The 21,320-nt window shown below is 43.2% G+C and overlaps 4 protein-coding genes across 18 annotated transcripts in view; 1 reads left to right on the top strand and 3 right to left on the bottom strand.

Moving 5' to 3' along the window:
• Positions 1-2,749: 2,749 nt before the first annotated feature.
• pdrg1 (p53 and DNA-damage regulated 1) lies at positions 2,750-4,441 on the bottom strand. The gene is made up of 5 exons (XM_049023431.1): positions 4,289-4,441; positions 4,026-4,104; positions 3,431-3,505; positions 3,248-3,328; positions 2,750-3,049 (listed from the first exon to the last, which is right to left on the bottom strand). Exons 1-5 carry the CDS (start codon positions 4,370-4,372, stop codon positions 2,967-2,969), a joined length of 402 nt encoding a protein of 133 aa, XP_048879388.1. The 5' UTR covers positions 4,373-4,441; the 3' UTR covers positions 2,750-2,966.
• A 632-nt stretch (positions 4,442-5,073) lies between these two features.
• On the bottom strand, positions 5,074-9,156 carry LOC125747865 (uncharacterized). 5 transcript variants are annotated; one of them, XM_049023420.1, is made up of 5 exons: positions 9,051-9,156; positions 8,234-8,378; positions 7,602-7,707; positions 7,316-7,380; positions 5,074-7,077 (listed from the first exon to the last, which is right to left on the bottom strand). In XM_049023420.1, exons 2-5 carry the CDS (start codon positions 8,335-8,337, stop codon positions 5,850-5,852), a joined length of 1,503 nt encoding a protein of 500 aa, XP_048879377.1. In that variant the 5' UTR covers positions 8,338-8,378; positions 9,051-9,156; the 3' UTR covers positions 5,074-5,849. The 5 variants fall into 5 exon arrangements, with proteins under 5 accessions (XP_048879377.1, XP_048879375.1, XP_048879376.1 ...); XM_049023418.1 differs by having other exon boundaries at positions 9,012-9,105; XM_049023419.1 differs by lacking the exon at positions 9,051-9,156 and adding an exon at positions 8,535-8,985.
• ppp1r3db (protein phosphatase 1, regulatory subunit 3Db) lies at positions 8,294-14,090 on the top strand. Of its 5 annotated transcripts, none has more exons than XM_049023427.1 (2): positions 8,294-8,372; positions 9,878-14,090. In XM_049023427.1, exon 2 carries the CDS (start codon positions 9,903-9,905, stop codon positions 10,824-10,826), a length of 924 nt encoding a protein of 307 aa, XP_048879384.1. In that variant the 5' UTR covers positions 8,294-8,372; positions 9,878-9,902; the 3' UTR covers positions 10,827-14,090. The 5 variants fall into 5 exon arrangements, with proteins under 5 accessions (XP_048879384.1, XP_048879383.1, XP_048879382.1 ...); XM_049023426.1 differs by lacking the exon at positions 8,294-8,372 and adding an exon at positions 9,160-9,265; XM_049023425.1 differs by lacking the exon at positions 8,294-8,372 and adding an exon at positions 9,160-9,381.
• A 5,482-nt stretch (positions 14,091-19,572) lies between these two features.
• LOC125747863 (phosphatase and actin regulator 3-like) overlaps positions 19,573-21,320 on the bottom strand; it is a 52,621-nt gene continuing 50,873 nt past the window's right edge. For all 7 annotated transcript variants that reach the window (XM_049023408.1, XM_049023409.1, XM_049023411.1 and 4 more), the window contains 3 exons: positions 20,826-20,966; positions 20,277-20,353; positions 19,573-19,885 (listed from right to left, as the gene is read on the bottom strand). In XM_049023408.1, coding sequence (XP_048879365.1) covers positions 19,870-19,885; positions 20,277-20,353; positions 20,826-20,966 — 234 coding nt within the window. In that variant the 3' untranslated portion in view covers positions 19,573-19,869. The remainder of the gene's footprint in view (positions 19,886-20,276; positions 20,354-20,825; positions 20,967-21,320) is intronic.

Genomic DNA, 21,320 nt, shown 5'->3' with positions numbered 1-21,320 from the left:
AGTGGTGTCACGATAAACCACTACTTTCCCCTGAACTGTTTTTATTACTGTCATAGAACAATAACCTAAGCAACAATGGATTTCTTCTGGAAATGGATTTGTAAAATTTAAAACTTAAAACTTAAACCTTGAAAAGATACCATATAAATGATTTCAAAGTATCCAGATGTTTGGACATTTATTATTTTAGCATTTCATCATTTACTGTAAGCAGTAAACCAGGAAAAAGGATTGAATGAAGACTGTAAAATTTAATAGACCATGTAAAGCTGATTGACTCAATGCAGATTCTTCCAGAGATCCCTTCCAAGTAAACACAGACCTGTCCACGTTTCGGGGATGATAATTCTTCACTGCAGCAGACAGTGATGGAACTTCTCCCTCATCTGTCTTGTATCCCATTAACCCTGGGTCTTATACTGTGCTTATTCAGCCACCTGTCATTTCTATATGATATATTGATTTATCTTTACACAGAAATTGCGATCTGTAATCACAAGCGATTACCTCCGGGATTATAAAGGTTTTCTGATGTTGAATCTTGTTTAAACCTTCAGAGCACAGCATCACAGCACCTGCACTGATGTGCACATTGACGTGCATAATTGCTCGCCATTGATCAGTACAGACATCTTTCATGTCTGTACTGATCAGCCATAACATTAAAACCACTGTCAATTGAAATGAATAACATTGACTATCTTGTTACAAGGGTACCTGTAAAGGGTGTCATTATATAGTATGCAAGTGAACAGTCAGTTAAGTTGATGAAAGGAAGCAGGAAAAATCATGATGATCTGAGAGATTGACAAGGGCCAAATTATGGTGGCTAAATGAGTGGTTCAGAGTATTTCTAAAATGGCAGGTCTTGTGAAGTGTTCCCAGTATACAGTGGTCAGTACCTACCAAAGGGAGTCCAAGGAAGGCCAACTGGCAATGGGGTCATAAGCACTTAAGGCTCACTGATGCGCGTGAGGAGAAAAGGCTAGCCCATCTGGTTCCACCACACACGAAAGCTGAAAATTTTTTATGTTGGCTCTTACAGAAGGGTGGCAGAACACACATTGTATTATGTGTGTACTTTGTTTACCTGGGGAAGACATGGCACCAGGATGCACTATAAGCAGAAGGCAAGCTGGTGGAGGCAGTGTGATGCTCTGCACAGTATTCTGCGGGGACGCCTTGGGTCCTGGTATTTGACGTACAAACATGCCTAAACATTGTTGCTGACCAAATACACCCCTTCATGACAGCGGTATTCCCCAATGGCAGTGGCCTCTTTCAGCAGGATAATGTACCCTGTCACACTGCTAAAAAAATTGTTCAGGAATGGTTTGAGGAACATGAAAGATAGTTTGAGGCTTTGACTTGGCGTTCAAATTCTCCAGACCCCAATTCCATCACGCATCTGTAGGATCTGCTGAACAAACAAGTCCGATCCATGGAGGTCCCACCTCACAGCTTATGGGACTTAAAGGATCTGCTGCTAATGTCTTGGTGCCAGATACCACAGGACACCTTCAGAGGTCTTGTGGAGTCCATGCCTCGATGGGTCAGAGCTGTTTTGACCGTTATGACTGATCAGTGTATGTTACATGGTGAGCCCTTAAGATGGACTCGTGAGAAGAGTAACTACACATACTATGCTGAAGTATTTGTACAAAATTACACATACATACATTGAAGTGACTTTTTAAAATTCATCCATTCAGGACTAGATTCAGCAATATTCATCATCTTTTATTATTATAGGACGTCAAGCGGCAGTCTACCTCACTGAGCCACACCCCCTAATTTGCATTCCAAGTTCACAAATTCTCAATATCCAGTATGGTCACAATAGTGTTCTATGTATAAAAAAAAATATTTATTTATAATACGACTTTAAAAAATTATTTTATTGAAAATAAGAATTCAACTCACATGAACATTTAAAGGAAAATACAAGGCCAAATTAGTTTTCAAAATTATCAGTACAGATAATCCACTACTGATGAACACACTTTAAATAAAAATCAAATAAATAAATAGCTCCTTCCCCATTCAGTAACCTTCAGTAATGTAGGACAGTATTTGTTTTCTTGGAACATATCGCCACCTAGTGATGTTACATGCAGGGAAACTAAAATACAGTACAAATGTTCTTTTGCTGTTGCTGCATTTCTTTTGCTGTTTGCTGTAAAGTAGATGCAAAAATAATTTAATGCAGCAGCAGTAAGAAAAGACTCAAAAAAGTTTTTTTTTTTGCATTTTAAAGCCTCAAAATAAACAGAACAGTGATACTTTATTGACCCCCCCCCCCAGGAACACACACACACACACACACACACACACACACACACACACATAGAGGTGAAAATGAATCTTTGGGTCTGAGTACCAGATCAGCCCTTTATCTGGCACATCTGAAGAGGTCTTTGGGGCTAAGGGCCCAGTAATGATATGATTACTCTACCAGCTACAGGATTTGAACTGGCAACCTTCTGATCACAGAGGCGCTCCTCATCAGGCCTGCAGGTGGCCACCTGGAGCATATGCTAGGCAGCACAGGACTCAGGGTTGGGGTACACTCTGCGTGGGAAGCCAGTCTGTCATTTGGTCTGGCATCCAGAACATGGCAAACTCCACAGACACAGAGGAGGGGAGGAGGGAGGTCACAGCGCTACCCACTGAGTCACTGTGCCGGCCGCAGCTCATTCGCCCATTATCATTAATCAATTAAAAAAACACTGATCAGATAAAACAGGCCTTCATATTCACAGCTTTATTCATTTTACTAAAGCACACAGAAACAAACGGAAAAAGCATTCCAGGAGGCACAGGATGGTCCGACATCCTCACAAAATGTCATGGGCGTTCCATGAGGGCTAACACAGGGGTGAGGGGTTTTCAGCTGCCCCAAAAGTCCCAATATACCTTCTCAAAGTATGAATTATGGCACAACTGAGAACTCTGTGGCACATGGCTCATCTCGTTAGTATCTGCTTGATCGCTTTCATCTCGTCTTTGCTTAGGGGAGAGAGGCTGTATCCTGTCAGGTCAGGCTTTCCTGAAAAAGAAAATAAGAGTGACTTCAAATAATCATATTCAGGGGTTCGTTTCATCTGCTCCATGTGCAGAAGATGAAGCCTCTCATTACTGTCTGCCAAAGGCTTCTGGAAGATTAACAACACTGCTGATCTAGCAAAATGTTCAGTAAGAGGTTCAAAGAGAATAATGCATAATATGGGACAAACTGGACCCTTACCTTGTAGCTCATTGAGATGGTTTACTTTTGCTTTTAGTCGTTTACGGGTGTCACTTATTCCTTTTTCCAGCTGCTCCTGGTCTGTTCAGGTAAATGAGAATAATTTAGCCAGCTCTGGTTGAAAGTAGCAATGCTGCAAAATCCAGATTTGCACTGCGGCAAGGCAATGAATAATTACATCACCTTTTTGGATCATCTCTCTTGTTGTCTTTTTTGGTAGTTTTATAAACATGTTCCCAAAGCAGACTTTAACTTTTCCTGTAAGCAAACAGGAAGAGACACATGAGGGGAAAATCTGGACCCAGAGAATAGAATGAGAAAAACTATTGTTTTTGGACGCCTTAAATTCATGATGTGTTTGTATTCAACGGTTTTTTTTTTGCCTGTGTAGGGTCATCATTATTATGTAAAAATTTTTAATGATTTTGTATTTATATGATTTAACATATAACTCAACACCACTGTTCTTAAGAAAAACGCACTACGATTTGATATTATATCATTTTACATACAAGTGCCGATCAGGATGTCTCTATTCAGTAGTGCGAAACAAGTTTACAAGTTTCTCGTCATTCTCAGTAACAACTAAAAGAAGGCTGCACAAATATCTTTCCTTCGAAGACACCGCTCCCGTGCCTTTTTAAAATATTGCTACATTTTTGACGAATACTTTACGCCATTGTTTAGTAATAATGAGAAACAGATCATGCTTAATAACACTAAAATCCTAGGTTAGGTGACAGGTGTCGTGATGTTTACGATCAGTCCCCATTCTCACCGCTGTCTGTCTCGCCTTCATTCCGTAGCGCGTTGAGCGCCTCTCTGTTCCCGTTTCGCTTAACATCAAGATCTACTATCTGAAACATATAGAAATAAAAATTATCAGGGACACTTTTCTGACAATGCGGCCTATAAGTTATTGCAACTAGCACGCAACATGGCATGCAACTACAGCAGTTAGCATTCGGTGGTGGTATTAATCAAACAAAATTGTTGGGGCGGTGATGCTATTTGAACACCCTTTTAGGATAACAACTTCACCTGATGTTTATCAGCAAGAACATCTTCTGCCGCTTCTTCCACTTCTGTCAAATACTTTAAGATTTGTTGCGACTGATCATCCATGAGAACCCTATTGTGTAACGACTAAATATGTCCTCCTCTGTCGGGGAAACACTGACCTTGTAAGCTCTGGTTCCGATGTCTGTATTGCCTGCTGCAGGTATCGTCTGCAGATTTTAACCTTTTAATTCTTATCCTTCACTAAGCATGACTGAAAACCTTTATTTTCGCACCTGACACATTAGCATTGCGTAGCTTTAAGCTGCATTATTTCTAAAATGAGAAACTGAAAATGACTCATCATTATAACCACAGAACATATAACGAGACACTATAGCCTTGTTACAACGATTCTGAATCCCTTTATTGGTTAGGATATACTTCAAAATTCATATGAATTATAAAACACTGAAATGTCTGTAAAACCCACACATACTGTGACCCACAGGTAACAAATTTCGGGAATAAATGCAACATAAGTTTCCTGAACGCAGTACTTTTTTCATACAGTTGTAAAGTAAGTTCTTGTATTTTTATGTATTTGTCTTGATAACAAATACGTAAAAATGCATATGCATAAAGTACAACATATTTCCAGTTCCATAACTTTTCAGAAAAAAATCTTATCTGCCATAGATTTTTCAACCACAATTATCCAATATTTTAGACTTCACAATTCATTTCATCCCTGATTATAATGTAATTTTCAATCGCACAGATGATGATGATAATTCAAGAATACAAAAAACTATTTTCATTGAAGGTACATTTTGCACCTTTTAATGTGTATTGCATGCTAGAACAATTTTTAAATTATACACAACTTACCGAAGTAAATATAACTACAATGCATCTCAAACACACTGCTGTGCACATTCATCGTCTAAGAAAAACACATGTAAACAGTACAAATGTATAAAGCTCACCTTAAAGTATCTGTAGAAATTTCAGCATGTGAAGATACATAACTTTTCTAAAATATTGCATTTATGTTCAGCAACCTTCTGTAATGAATGAGCTAAGGGTGTTCAAAGCCACCCACGCATCCATCGATCAGTTAGGGCAGAACACCCCAGGAGGTATGAGGCTGTCTCTGTCTCTCTCTCAGACACACACACACACACACGCGCACACACACACACACTCCAGATGTGCGGATGTGGTCTTTTTCTTAACTTAGCAATGCCAGCAGAAAAGTCAATCTGCAATTAAAGCAACTGGAGATACCTATAAAATCTAGAAGCTGTTTAGCTTAGGAAGTAACATTATCTTCTAATTTAACGAAAGGCTGTATTTTCATTAAATCTTTTAGGGGTTTTTGTAAACAGGCTCGAAAGCATGACATACCCAGAATATATACTTCTACAGCCTTCATAAAATACACAGGAATAAGTTTTATGCCATGTCATGAACCAAAGAGGGCCTGAAGGTGTGAGGGACAGGATAGAGGCCAGCCAGAGGCCACCTCCCCCTCCCCCCACAGCACTCACCAGGATATGTAGTTGGATGGATGGATGGATGGATGGATAGATGACAACTGTTATTTACAGTTTGTAACAAATTTAACTCGTTTCTGCTTTTCATTAATTTTTGCACCAGTAAGCCCTTTGGACATAGTGTGGTCATCAGTTGTATGGATGGGGTCTTTCTTCAAAACCTTTCCCACAGACACGGTTTCTCCTCTCTCTTTCCCAACTCGTGGGCTCCCTCCTTTCACATTCACATAGGAAGCACCAGCCCCCTTAGTAAGGCCTCTCGGTCCATTGGTCCCAGCATACGACGGACCGATGGGAGCGTTGCATGTGAGCCCCTGCCCTGCTGAGGGTTTCCGGATGTTCCCCGCAGCCTGCATGCGCCTCAGATGGCTGCTGCCCATCACCGGGCTGCCCGGATTGCGGATGCGGTCGCCGGCACACGCTCTGCTCTCACTGCTACTCCTTCGTGGGGGGGCGCCAGCCCACGCTCGCCGCTCCAGAAGGGGACTCAGCCGGGAGTAATGCTGATACGTATAAAGGAGGCACGTCCCGTTGCAGAAGGGGTAGCGGATGCGGCAGTGGGGGCAGACACGACCCGAGAGTAACCCGGAGGAGGGCTCAGCTAGCGATGACAGGAAGGCGAGAGGGAAGGCACGCTGGCACTGACGGAGAGACTTGGGGGAGCTAAGGCTGGTGGGCGGGGCGGTATGGGGACGGGGGAGGGGGCGGCTAACAGACACGGGAGCGGGAGGCTTGCCGTTCTCTTCCTGGATCGTCTGGATCTGGAGCCATTCCAGTTGCAAGAGACGCTCCAAGTACTTCTCCAAGTGACCAACTGGCCGGGGACGAGGAGCGTTCCTCCCCTCGGTGTTAAGAAAGACAGCCAGTTGCTGAAGGCTCCAGGTGTTGAAAGGGGGGGGCAGAAAATCAGGATAGCTGTGGCTGCCATAGCTCAGGCCACGAGGCCCCGGGAAATGTGGCTGGAGGTCGCTGGGGCTGATCACCTCGGCCCTGAGGTTAAGCTGCGGGGGCGTGCAGGGTGAGGGGGGCACGGGGAGCCTCTCGGAGTCAGACAGGTCACTGGCACTGTCTGCGTCCGTCTCCTCCTGCTCCCGCAAACGCAGAGGTTCCAGGGCCAGCAGTGCCTGGTGCATGTCAGAACGAGGGGGCAGAGGGAGCGACAGGCCCTTCCTGCTCGGGCCTGTCTGGCTCATACTGCCTGTGTGCGGCACTGGCAGTTCCTCTCGTTCTCCCGCTCCCTCAACCTGAGACGCCTTCTGACCCCAGGGAGTCCTGTGAAAGCAGGCTTATGTGAGTTTTACTTAGATAAAAATGTTCTGAGGGCAGAATGAAAATGATTGGTTATCTCTCTGAACCAATCAGATTGCAGAGGAGCTGTGTCCAGGACATCTGATCGGTTGGTGCCACTTCCTTTACTTGCTTGGACCCACCTCCACTACAATATGATTGGTTATCTCTCTGAAATGGGTTCGGGCAGAATAAAAACACAGGAGCTCCAGGTTTCTCTCACCCATGCTGATTATTCCTTGCATCCGACACCCTGGGTTTCTCTGCCTTGATTCTGGTTCCTTTGCTCTATCATCAAAGAAATGAAAGGTTACTCAGGCCAGCTATTACACACTGTACCCAATCTCGCCAAAAGTTCACATTTCAATCATTTCCCACATATCAATATAATACAATTTAGTTTCGATTAACAGAAATTGCAACCAGCTGTAAGAAAACGGGCACACTGTAAGACAGAGAAAGTTCAGATCCAGTGGCAGGACGCAGAGTCTTTCCTTGTCTTCACTTACTTTTCCGGTTGCCGGAGTGGAATGATGGACTGGTGGTGCGGATACATTCTGCGCACCTAACGCTTTTCGGAGCCTGTAATTTTGATTCACTTTCCCTTTTTTGTTACTGTGGACAGAGATAAAAAAAAAAGACAGCAAGAAAATGAATCATGCCCTGTGGTCTTTAAAAAAAATAAGAGCAAGATCAATGTGTAGCTTATCTGCCATCCATCCATTCCATTCGTTCATCAGTTCATTCTCGCTTGTCCTACGCAGGGTCATGGGACACAAACAATGGGCACAAAGCCGGGAATGAGACAGGGCGCCGACCCAACTGAGGGCACAGACACCATTCACACCTACGGGTTATTTGGCAGCTCCAATTCAAATATGATACACAGTTTCTAAATAAACACCAGGGTAATTCACATTACTTAATTTGTTCACCAACACTAACTTTGGATGATCAAAGCCTGTAATTATAACACTGATTCTTTCTTGGAACTGCATGCATACAAAATATATATGAATTGTAAAAATAAAATGTAGCTCTCACAATGATTATAATAAAACATTAATATTTTACACCGTCACCGCAGTGTAACCAGTTGTACAAAGTCAATTCGCTCTTATTCTATCAATATTATTTTTACCTGGTGGCTGACCCGTTATTTCCTGTGACTTTGGTCCATGCTCTGTCTTTGGACGACACCTTGTTGGAAATGGTCGCTGCTCGCTCCTGCAGGATGGGTCCCATTGCGCTCCGTGTTATTTCGGTATTCCGTTACCAAGGTAAACCTGGTGGTTACGGTCGCTGATGATACATGTCTCCACCGCCTTCACGAATTACATTTTACGCCAAACCAACTAACGATTAATGTTTCGTTTATGCGAACAATTTGGCGTAATATAGCTATTTATCTAGACAGATATCATTTGGAGGGAAAGCATTACCTAGTGCCTTACGTTATACGACTGATTAACGCAGACTTTGCCAGTTTACTCTGCATTTCCGTTCCACATAAACCCCTTTCAAATTTTATTTTGCCCAATCAATAATAACGACATCGGGCTAGACGTATTCTATTGGCTTACTACAAGGCATAATGCTTGACCTGAATCACATATTATCTATGTTTAATATACCAATTTTTATTTCAGCGCTAAATGTATTTACTATCTTTCGTACCTTATATACGCATCGTCGCAAATTTCTTTAACTTCAGTTTACACCTGTGTTATTTCTCCATCTAGTGTTTCGCGGATGCTATGCCATTAGAATATACAGCTTAATAGCGCAATGTCTGTCGGGAAATGTAGTATATCACAAAAACAAAACAATTGCGCAGTTAAATATAAGGTTCGGATATTCATAATAAATGGCTAAAAAGAATAGGTAATATTCAAAAAACTTAGAAGATATATCTTTACCCGACTCAAATGCGTCCTGGAAGTCCGTCGAGACAATACCTTAGCGTTGCCTTTCTGCTTTGGCTCCGTGGATGCGATACTACATTTCCCATGAAAGTATGTCCTTAAATGTCAAGGGTTGTGCGAGTATGGATAACACACCCCCTAGAATGCTTGTCCAGTGCCAAATGTCAAATAGAAGACTCCAAGAACTATAATGATTTTTTAAATCTAAATTATTTGGATTTAGTTGCTTTACAAGTGAACAATTAACGGTATGTTGTTCAAAAATTGGCTTTGACTTGAGCCACTCAGTTGAGCGTTTGCAAATTGCATCCGCACATAGATCATTGATCGACTGAGCTTCACGGACATCCAGCCCTGGAATCTCGTACGTGCGCGATTGCTCGTCCTGTGATTTAAAGATACTTAAGCGAAGGCTATGATTAAAACGCAAGACCTAGTTCACGAAGGAGCCGTACATCGAGAGAAGTCCTGCTGTAGCCTACCTGATTTCTGCAAGTACTTGGACAGTCAATCGCGGTATAGAAACAAACTGTATACCTCTTGTATGTACTATTTGCACGTTAAAATGTGGTTACTGATTGAAATCTAAACTTAATATTAAACACAATATAATAACAAAATACTGTGTAAAATGTATTACTGTTAATCGTACAGTGTTGCGTGACAGGGAAATAGCTATAGGTGTAACATATAGTATCTATATAATGCAATTCCCGTGTATGCTCTCTTTCTTGTACACGTTAACTGAACTCCACAGATTCAATGAGAATGAAAAAAGTACAGAAGTGCATTTTACTGAATAAACAGTTTTCATAAAGTTTTGTAGCGTCTAAGTATTTTCATGTTTTACCCATTCCAAGGTGCTTGGGTCCCTGTGTCTCGGATATGGAGAGGAAAAATAGTTGGTGGCAGGAAAATCACCTTCCTGAAAATGCTGGAATCAGTCTGGCTTATGCTGCTGACCACAGCAGTGTCACCAGACCCCCCATGAAAATTCAGGTGAAGGACATCCTGGGGTCGAAGGTCGAGCCCCAGAGAATGTCGGTCAGAATCCGGCCTCCCGCTTCGAGCACCCTCTTGACCAGGGAGGCCTTTTTTGGTCAGAGCCTCTCCTGTGAGCCTACACCCAAGCCCATTATAAGGAGACGTGCACGATCTCTGCCAGCTTCCAGTGAATGGAAGAGGGACCCCAGGAGCCAGCATGTTCGTTTTGTCGACTCCTTGGGGTTGGACCTGGAGGACATCAAGGTTTTCAAAGCTGGGGAAGACCCCTTGGTACCACAGCATGTCATCTCACGGCTTCTGATGAGTGCTGAGATGGCTTCAGGCAAGCACTTGGAAATATCCTTACCCTACTTTAAGCCGTCCTTTCCAGAACGTATGGCAGATCAACCAGATTTCCTCCATCGCCTCTGCCAGCAGCGGGTTTGTCTGGATGAGGTCCTTTGTTCTGAGATGGGTATCATTGCCACAGCACAAGTTCTTAACTTGGCATTTGAGAAAGAGGTCACTGCAGTCTACTCCTTCACCAACTGGAAGAGCAGTGCAATCAGCAAGGCCTCCTGGGTAACTACCATACATAGAGACAGTGCCGCAAATGAGCCCGAGTCAGACATCTTCCGCTTTCGGCTGCCTGTCCCACCATTTATCCTGCAGCCCGAGGCAGTTGTGGAGTTTGCCATCTGCTTCCGGGCCATGGGAGCTGAGTACTGGGACAACAACAACGGAATCAATTACAAACTTACTTGCCACAGCTATAAGCTAATAGTTCCCCGAGAGTGTGAAGAAAGCATGGTACACTTTATTTAGGAGATTCTGGTGGAGGAATACTCCGCTAGCATATGTTTCTTCGATAATTAAGCATTTATTTACAGTCATCTTAATTTCTCACGTTCACTTAGGTCTCAGCAGCGATCTCACATCTGCACACGTCAGAAAAAACAATATTGCACTTTTCTACTCATCTGAATCACTGTTTGTGCCAAATTTCACGTGATAGTGTGAAACCACTGATATTAACTGGCTCAGGTTGTTAGTAAATGTTCAAAGGTGCTCTGCTTGTAAGTATTACTGTAAAATGATATAGGATAAGTCTTCAAAATGACGGTAAAATACTGGCTTATGTTCGGGGATAGTTTTTGACTCACACTGATCCATTTGTACATTTTTATGTTTTATTCTTTTTTGTTTTTCTTTCAAGGACTGCATTTTAAAAATTTGTCTGACAGTTTTAAATAGCATTTTATACACAAGTGCCTTTGAAAACAGAATCTGGTAGCATAATCTGTGCTGCATTGAAAAGATTTTAAATGTTGTCACGTGAGAGATGTTCTTTTTATCAATCACTGTATTTGTAACAGGACCACACTCTACTCTGAATTTCATCTTAGCACTTTTAGATCGTATCTGTTTAAGTTAATCAACTCTCTGTGTTCTATAAGCACCAAGTAATGTATGTCTGTGTGAATGACATGTAAGTTCAGTGAAATAATGACAAAAATATCGTAATTACTAAAAGACATTGTTTGCTTATTGTACCATACAAATGTCACAAAACTTTTGAACTAGCAGGTTGGTGTCAAAACGAATACTGTAAGTGTAAACCAGCACCATACTGTCACATTATTTGAAGAACAAGCCCCATTAACTTATCCCATTTTCAGAAACGAGTGGGAATGGGCTGGAGAAGCACCAGTCACTGGTGGAACTGGTGCCACGTGCTTTTATGGGAAGATGAGTAAGTCTGTGTGGTTTGCAGTCCCAGAAACACCTGCTTCCAGGTCACAAAGGAAACCTTTAGACTCGCACATCATTTTAGCATTTTAGACCACCAACTCAATTAAACAGTGCCAACAGCACTCTTTCTTGCACATGTCCCATGTGAGATGGGTGTCGTACTTTGTTGTAAAACATTTCATTGCTTTTAGTAATCGGTTTTATCCGTGCCCTGGTGGAGCTAGAACACACCGCACAGCCACTTACTTTTAATCAACCTTAAATAGCTTTATGTTCACTGCAGTAATTTATACAGTTTATTTTTTTCCTCTGGATTCTGACGAGTAAATGTTTGAAGATCACAACGCTGTCAAATGACTTACTCTGAACAACTTTTCCATGTATATGATTACAGGGACTGTCGGGGTGGTACATAACTCAGCAAACAATGTGTGTCCATGTCTTAATGGTTGGGTTCAAATGTCTGCTACAGCAACCATATCATCGCGAAGTATGGAGATAGATTTTTGTCTGAAGTAATCGTACTTAAATGTCACGATGATATCGTAATTTTATGAAACGCAAATCCATATTTAGAGCTGCAAATGTGTGCCTGTGCGTATTGCATGTTTCTGAAATACAATCCTCATTTTATATTTTATATTTAAATCCTAATTTATTCATTTTGACAAAAAAAACTCAAGTTCTGACAAGCCAAATGCCATGGAGAGCTCCAGAGAGCTGAGGGGGCTTGCCTGAAAGCGGAAGAGGATTTACGTCTAAAGTAAATTGTAAGTAAAGATGAATTACAAATCCGATTTTTTTTCAAAACCCTTCGGCCACTGGGAATGTTACTAGTGATCCGTCAAGGAAGTACTTTAGTCGCAACTGCATAAACTGTGATTCATCATCGCAACTTGAACTAAACTCGTAAATTGCCATTCAAAATTGTAAAACTCGTGAAATTTAGACACAAGTACACCTTTTGCGACTATGAATATGGATTTGCGCTTCATAAAATTACAAGAACGTTGGGACATTTAAGTACGATAACTTTAGATGTAAATTTACCTACATCTATGAATGGGTCACACATTAGTGGATACAAACTGTCTAAAGTCTAAACTACTATGGTAAAATGAGAATCTGTAAGCCTAGAGTACTACACGTGCATAGCGAACTGAATGTATTAATCTTGTGGTAAATGTCACAGTAGAAATGTACTTCCAAATGTTTCCCTGCAGGTCAACTTACGAATGTACAAATATGATTTCGGATTTGCAGTTCATTTTTATCTCCAACACATAGATATCTCCATAATTAAGACCCTGACATATTGCCCTTACCCCAAATTGCTGTTTAACCCTGGTCTCTGAGCCTCAATTGTTTGTTGCTTTAGACAAAAGCATCTAACAAGTAAATGTAAAGAAAGAATGCTTACTTTCACTTAAGTCTATTGACTTATTCTTGCTTGGTCCTGTTAGTATTGATGCTATTGGAAGTTTTGTGCACTCTCACTCCAGCAGGGACGGATTATGGGTTGTGTGGGCCCCTGGGCAAAACGTTCGCAAGGGCCCCCCACCACCAGCACCACCACCACAACCACCACAATTCAAGGGCCTTTGGCAGCCAAACGCCCTCCCTATAGGGTCAGGGGCCCTTGTAGGCAGAGGATCAAAGAATGTAGGCCCTCTAAAATAGACAAACGAAAATACATTGTTGATAAACATTGCAAATTGTTTTGGGCTAGGGGCCCCACGGGCCCCCTGCACCCCAAGGGCCCCTGGGCAGTGGCCCCGCTGGCCCGGTCCGTAATCCGTCCCTGCACTCCAGCCCTTTTAAAAGAATAGACCCCAGAGGCCCAGAGACTGCCCACTGTGAATTTCTAGAAGGTCACAACTCACATCTTGTTCCTGCAGCTGGTTTTCTTGGCAGCGTGTCACACATAACATCTTAAGAAAAGTAGACTCTGCCTTGGGTGCTTCAGTCATAGATGCACCTTCCACAAACACCTGGCCCGATACGAAAAAAGCACTGCAGCATGGAAACTGGACCCCACACACTGGCAGTTTTGTGTTAATCATTTTATAATAACCGCATGGCATGCAATTAGCAGTACAGCGTACAGCTCCAGGGTTGTGGGTTTGATTCCTGCCCCTGCTTCTTTGTATAGAGTTTAAGTTTTCTTTAAATTGGCTGTGGTAGAGGAATGAGTGCCCTGGGATGGAATCAGACTTGCTTTAATTCTGCATCACAGTGGTTATAGAAAATGGATGGATGAAAAAATAAACAAAAATCACTTTCAAAATGCTATTTAGAGTTTAATTTTTTTCTGAGTTTTCACCTCAAAATTTTTAGACCAGGGCTGGAGTGGGGCTGGGTTTCAGCCCAGGAATGTCACACCACGAGATTGGCCGAGAGGCACCAGAAAGTCTCCTGATTGGAGATTCCATGCTTCAGGCCATCTGTCCTCTTCTTCTGGTGATGAACATGGTTCATTAATGATTTTAGTGAACAAAACTCCTGTAACAATGCACATACATGCTCCAGGGTGATAAAGCTTAAACTCCCAGTCAAAGGTCTGAACAAAGTCACATTCATTTTTGTGATCTATGCTTTGAACTGTATCAAACTGGAGGCGTGAATCAAAATGAGTCAGATGAATGTTATCTGAAAAATAAGTCATTTGAAATATTTGGGCCGAACTGCCATGGATGCACAGAGGGTGATCTCATGGGCAAATGTGACCCCCAGTATCAGGACTCAAGAAGGCAGAGTTAGAGACTTTGGTTGTTTTGCCGGCATGGTGATTATAGGATATCTTCAAAGATATGCTGTTCCATCAGGATTGTGGCTGATTGGGCTGTCCATCATTCTTCAGCAAGAGAATCATACAAAACACACTGGAAATTGTGCAAAAATTTCCCTAAGATGCATAGTGAAGGACAACTCATACTAATGATGACATCATTATGTGACCCAGACCTCAGTCCCATATACAGCCTCCAAGTTTTTGATCATTTTTTAAGATCACTGGTATTGAACTCCTTATGTTATTTTGTGTAGAATGTAACAGGTTTACAAAAAATATATGATGTAAGATGGAAAAAGCATGTGTACTCGGTCCTTTGACTGGTACCATTTCACTGGCACAGCATCACTCCTCCATTTAGGATGGTATCTGCTGATTAGTTCACCTCATGTCACATGGGTTTGCCTGCACAATCGAAAGACATGCTTTTGGGCTAATTGGTGTCTTTAAATAGCCCACAGAGAATGAATGTCCAGGATGTACCCCAGCCTTATTCTCTGTGCTGGCTGAAACTCTGAACAAGATACGTGGTTAAAAGATGGATGGATGGGTGAAACATTTCAAAAGAGTATAGGCAGGGACGGATTACGGACCGGGCCAGCAGGGCCGCTGCCCAGGGGCCCTTGGGGTGCAGGGGGCTCGTGGGGCCCCTAGCCCAAAACAATTTGCAACGCTTATCAACAATGTATTTTCGTTTGTCTATTTTAGAGGGCCTACATTCTTTGATCCTCTGCCTACAAGGGCCCCTGACCCTATAGGGAGGGCGTTTGGCTAACAAGGGGCCTTGAATTGTGGTGGTTGTGGTGGTGGTGGTGGTGGTGGTGGTGGGGGGGCCTCGCGAACGTTTTGCCCAGGGTCCCACACAACCCATAATCCGTCCCTGAGTATAGGTTATCACGCAGATTTTAACACTGATTGTTTCCTGCAGTGCCACCTCACAGCACTAGAGGGAAGTGTTGCATGATTTTCAGATGTGAAAAATGTTTTGCCACATTATTCGAGATGCCAAAGTGGCCTCACGCCTCCAGATTTGAGGATTTGAATCCCATCCCTCAATCCTATGTGTATGTGGAGTTTGCACATTTTTCTGTTGCTGCACAGGTTTCCTTCCTCCTTCCAGTTCTGGATTCCTCCCGTAGTCCATAGGCTTGCAGGTTAGTGAAATGGTGAGTCCGAGTTGCCCATATTGTACGATTGATTTGTCCCCCTCCCTTGAACCCTCCCCCACCCACCAACCCTGTAAAGATCAATGGAATTTTTCAGATCAGTGACCTTTTCTCTGCAATATAATTCAGAACAGGTTAAAACCGTTAAGTATTTTGCTGAACATACGGAAAGAAATTATTATAATAAAAGAAGTGCCCAGGTCTTAAGCATGGAATATTATATATACTAGATGCTGTAGGAATAACAATATATTCCGCGGATTGCCCCCTGTCATGCCCGGCTCGTCCGATTCTCGTGTGTGCCACGCCCCCTGATCATCCACGTGTGCTTCCCTGATCGTGCCCAGCTGTTTCCTGTTATTTTCGGCTTGTCTTGTGTATTTAGTCTGCGTCTGAGTCCGTCTTCCCCAGACTTGTCATTGATGTTAGTTGATGTCAGTTTGTCGTCGTCTGCCCTGTCTCTCCCGTTCCCAAAAAAACCCCGAAATCCTGAAGATTCCGCCTGCCTGCCTCGTCTTTCCCTGCTTCCTGCTTGCCCATCCAATCCCCGAACCTGACACCCCCATCTAATCCGAACTCCTCCCACACCCCCAATCTCTTTCTCTATCTCTTCAAAAAGTAAATCTTTATTAAAAGCCTAACTTGCCTCAATGTAACTAGGTTCATTAGATTTGTGCCTGTGACTGTCCTTTCATGTGCCACTACTAAGTAATGCTGCTTCAGTTTTGCAATTTGTCTCACAATGAAATAAGTCTCAGATAATTGTCCATATAATGTTCCTGGAAAATATTTTAAAAATCTATAAAATATTTTTAGCATTCACAAGTGTCTGCTGTAGCCGCCTTTTCCTGCTTCTATTTTGGTGCAATTTGACACCAGGTGCAAATCCAAATAATGTTTTTGTGAAGTGGTAATAAAATCCATTTAATACTTTTTGAGTTATCATGTTTGCAAGGTCAAGTGTCTTCAGTGGTCACCCATCCTTTGCTGCCGGTAAATGGCATGTCTTCAAATTTGGTGTGATTTGTCTCTGAATGATAGCAATTCCAGACCTTCTCCTATAAAAAATTCCTGTGAAGTTTGAAAATGATTCATCAAATACTTTTTGAGTTGTCACATTATTGAGACTTGTTTTTGCTAGTACTATGTGGCACAGCTTGGTGTAATTTGATCAGTTTCAGATTTTTACTCGAATAATATGCAAAGTTTGAAAAAGATCTGTCAAATACTTTTTGAGTTATCACACTATGACGATCAAGTGTCAGCAGCAGTGGTGGCAGCAAACCTGTTCCAAAACCATACACATTCTCCGTCTTGGGATTACAAAAGGTATGATTCTTCCAAATTCATAAATCCATCCTTTTTCAGGAACCGCTTATCCTATTCAGGATCATGGGGGGGGGTCCGGAGTCCATCCCTGAGGCTACTGGTGCAAGGCAGGGAACAGCCCAGGATGGGGCGCCAACCGATTTCAAGGCACACTCACACACCATTCACTCACACATGCACACTTATGGGCAATTTGACAACACCAATTAACCTCAGCATATTTTTGGACTGTGGGGGGAAACTGGAGTACCTGGAGGAAACCCCACGACGACATGGGGAGAACATGCAAATTCCACATGCAGAGAACCCTGATCCCAGAGGTGCGAGGCAACAATGCTAACCACTGTGCCGCCCCTCCTTCCCAATCATAAGACCAAAATATTTCATCATGTATAAATAAATTATTTGATTATTTATCCAGCTTTTTCTCTTTTGTCCTGTTGTTCACACACACAGCAGTTGATAGCTCTACCATTTCTGTATGACTTCTTTTCTCATTATCACTACCTGTGAGTCCCATAGAGAAGTTATACTGTTTCTTATGTTCTTTATTAGATACCCCTGCTTTTTTAACAACCTGCTCCTCCTAACAGCGAATCATGTGGTTGAATATATAACTAAATGCATACAGCATATAGACAGGGTCAAGAGGTTCAGTCACTGTCCTACTAAGTGTTAAAACATGGAAGATGCACAGTCTTAATGTGGTGTGATTGTGGGTGCCAGACGTGATTCCAACACCTAAGAACCAGCCACACTCCTGGGATTTTCACACAGTACAGCATCTAGAATTTACAAAACGCAAAACATCCAGTCAGTGACAAAGCCAAAAATACCTTGTAAATGAGAGAGGTCAGAGGAGACTGGCTAGACTTGTTAAAATTAGCAGGAAAGCCATGAGAGCAAAGGCAACTCAGTACAACAGGGGTGTACAGAAAGGCATCTTTGAACTTGTCTACCCTTAAAGTGGTTCTGAAGACATGAAGGGCTCCTATGTGATGCTCTGTCTGCATACCTAATGAAGTGTAACTCCATGCAGAATCATGCTGTTCCAGTTCGCATTCACAGGTCCAGCCTGTTCCATCTGAGCCCAGCTTCTATTCGTACTGACTACCCATCATTCAAGTCGTGTCAACGAGTGCTGCTCTACCTGAAGACATGTGATTCTCACTGTATTGGGAGCTTCTGTCTTCTAGGTAACCTTTGGGGGCAGTGGTTCAGCAGGTCAGGACTCCAAGATCGGATGGCCACCGGTTCAAATCCTGGGACTGGCAGACTGGTGCTGTTGTTCGGCCCCTGAGCAAGACCCTTAACCCCAAATACTCCAGCGGCTGAGCCTGCACTCACAGCCCAAGCTTTGCTCTCACCCACTTGTGTGTGTGTGTGTGTGCCTTAAAGGCGAGCTAGAGGGGAATTACGAAAAGAAGCATTCTAATGTACCTGTTCTCGTACCTGTACAAATGGCAAATAAAGCATCATTTTCATTTCATTATTAGCAACGGTCTGCCCTAAATCTCTTTTTAGAAGTCACATGATCTATAATTTTTAACTATACCCTTTACATTATACTCATCTTAACCACATTCCTCATTTAGAGAATACTTCTTGATTCCAATTTTAACTTCCAGAATGAACTGGATTCATATTTTTGTCTGGTGTATCTTTATATGTTGGTTTATAAAACAATGTTTAATTATTCTGTTATATATTTAAGCTGTCAAAATGACGAGGCACAAACAAGGCTTCACAAGGTGCATTTATCCACAACTGCAGGCCTTCTTGGGTTTGCCCCAAAAATTCATCCAACACCCCCACCAAACTATGAGCAAGGGGCTGCTAATCTCAGCTTGAAGGCTTTTCTCTGAACCTGCTCCACGGACGGGTGCGTGGCTGAAGCTATAGGCTGCGGACAGGAGGTCATTCTGGCCAGACGGATGCTTCTTCCTCAGGTCTGAAGGTCCCTCACATCTAGAAGTTCTACTCATTTCCTTGTGTGCATTCCTGGCTGATAGTAGCCTTACACATATCGCTGCACTTTATAAAGACTCTTTACCAAATGCCAAACAAATGAAGAACTGTAACATCATCATGTTCTGGTGACCATTCCATGTGAACACCTTCACTTATTGTCCTTTCTGTGTCACCTTAACATTCACAGCAAATAATGACAGTGCAGTCCTGCCTGCCATCAGCGTTTATCGGTCGGGACAATATAGCTGCAACCCTGAACACCCCCCCCCCCCCCCCCCGGCTCCCCAGACCCCACCCAACAACAAACGCAAATCTGGGTTTCTTAAAAAATTCAAAACTTGTATTGAGCAGACAATAAATACTGCTTACAAAGGGACCTCTCTTGTGTTAAGACATGGATTCCTGTTAAGACCGACATTTGTACAGGGATATGAAATCAGCTCAAGACACGCGAGAGCTCACAACGCCGGAGCTACGACTAACATTTATGGTTGGAAAAGTTAAGCAGGTCACATGCATTTACCCCACCCCCCAAACCCACCCCTCCCCCTCCCCACCTCCCTCATTTATTCTTTAGAGTCCGTACAAAAAAATGGCCTTGGAGACAAAGAGCAAACAGAGCGAACAAAGGTCTGAGCTGTACTCTGTTCCTCTGCAAAATTCAGGAGACCTCTGTCTGAGCAGGTGTGGAGCTCCTAGTGTATTACGCCCTCTCAAGTGGCGCCCCCCATGGAGACACAGCCTCCAGGCTTTACTGCACCCAAATATTTGGCGGAGCAGGGCGGGCCACTCTGAAGAATCCTCTGAAGGTCTTCGTTGGCGGAACAGGATCAAGCCACTCTTCATGGAAGAGACGCCGTTACGGCCTGTGGAACCTGCAACAGGGAAGCGAGGGAGGGGAACACCTGTGATTGGGGGCAGGGCCACGGATTACACCACAGCCTGTTTGTTTTCAAAGGACTTCATCAATCAGGGGCTAACTCTCAGGATTCTGTTCCTGCAGAGCTAATGCGGTCAACGAAAATGGTTAGCAACGTAAGCAAAACATAGGCTAATTCTGTGCGGCCATTCGTTTCCGTTGTCAAGGTTTCGGCCGTGTGCAGATTTGGGACCTCTGGGGAGCAGGATCCTTGCTATTTTGGTTCAGCACTATATCTTGATTGTTCTTGTTGCTGGTAGTGCCAAATATAGCACACGTTCACATACACTTTGACCTTGACTTCGGCTGGATTGGAATGTGAAATCACCTGGACGCATCAGACTGACCTTGTCAGGTGCTTACTCGACGCATGGACCTCCATCTCGTTGCTTTTGAATTCATTCAGCTCCTTCCGTATTGCTGCCTATGGAAGACACAGGAAAGCAAAGCTCCTTAAGGTGTTCAGCTGTCACCCCGAAAGCTAGACACACTGCTCAGATGGTGCTCAGGCAAGGGATTCCCTCACTAAAATGACATCATGGTCATCTTTTATTTATTTTTATTTGTTAGCTTCTTGCTTATCTATGCGATGATCTTCATCTTGTTATCGGCCCCTCATCGGACGTTTATCCTAGCTGTACGATTTACCTCACTTTGGACAAAAGCGTCTGCTAAGTGAATAAATGTGGATTTTCATTATACGAAAACATTGCTTCCATAGCAATGTCAACATGCAGTTCCCTCCACGCAGCGGCATCCTAAACATGACTGGAGAAAATTAAACAAGAATTCTAAGAGATGGCTCAGGAAACTGGAGCCCATGGCAAGTCATGGCTAGGATGTGGGTGCGAGTGGAGATCGATACTGATGGAGGGCACATAGCTGCCATGTATCACCTTGTCAGCAGCAGACAGCCTGGTCCAGGGCTTGTCCGCACGGCGGTCGTAATCCTGAGCTTTGGCCACTTCAACATAGTCGCTGAAGCGGATGAGGATCTTTCTATCCCGGAGCTCGTCGACTGTGGGTCTCTGGTTGAGCTGCGGTAAACAGGGAAGGGGGAGGATGAAGGACCCTGCGACTGGCCACAAAATGCCAGCAGGCTAAGGAGAAGGGCAGCCTCACAAATGATGCAGCAGAGCATCCGGTAATGGGCTGGAATGCAGATTTTTGTAAAATAATGCCTTTCAGTCACAGTGGCATCACCAAGCAAGGTTGCGTCCTGTGTCTTGCCAGCGCCCCCGTCTTTCACATTTGAAAAGGTAGGTGTAGCCTGTCTGACTTCTACTACACATCGGGAACTAAGGATGTTTATAAGTTATACTCGGCTATACTGACAGCATTGAAAGTTTATCACGCATGCAGCCAGCATGAGTGCCTCCCCACTGGAATGG

Source organism: Brienomyrus brachyistius, chromosome 8 (genome assembly GCF_023856365.1).
Source record: "Brienomyrus brachyistius isolate T26 chromosome 8, BBRACH_0.4, whole genome shotgun sequence".
NCBI lineage: Eukaryota > Metazoa > Chordata > Actinopteri > Osteoglossiformes > Mormyridae > Brienomyrus > Brienomyrus brachyistius.
Note: the sequence above shows the minus strand (reverse complement) of the source record. Positions and strands in the feature narration are given on the sequence as shown.

Bases quoted from the DNA above. Each gene is read 5' to 3' on its own strand.
- pdrg1 (XM_049023431.1), bottom strand. From the start codon at position 4,372: ATGGATGATCAGTCGCAACAAATCTTAAAGTATTTGACAGAAGTGGAA. The intron at 3,506-4,025 runs GTGAGAATGGGG...GTTTGCTTACAG, and splicing joins TGAAGGCGAGACAGACAGCG to GAAAAGTTAAAGTCTGCTTT. The intron at 3,329-3,430 runs GTGATGTAATTA...TTACCTGAACAG, and splicing joins AAGAGAGATGATCCAAAAAG to ACCAGGAGCAGCTGGAAAAA.
- LOC125747865 (XM_049023420.1), bottom strand. From the start codon at position 8,337: ATGGGACCCATCCTGCAGGAGCGAGCAGCGACCATTTCCAACAAGGTG. The intron at 7,708-8,233 runs GTAAAAATAATA...CTCTGTCCACAG, and splicing joins AATAACGGGTCAGCCACCAG to TAACAAAAAAGGGAAAGTGA. The intron at 7,381-7,601 runs GTAAGTGAAGAC...CTTTGATGATAG, and splicing joins CCACTCCGGCAACCGGAAAA to AGCAAAGGAACCAGAATCAA.
- ppp1r3db (XM_049023423.1), top strand. From the start codon at position 9,433: ATGATTAAAACGCAAGACCTAGTTCACGAAGGAGCCGTACATCGAGAG. The intron at 9,534-9,877 runs GTATAGAAACAA...ACCCATTCCAAG, and splicing joins TACTTGGACAGTCAATCGCG to GTGCTTGGGTCCCTGTGTCT.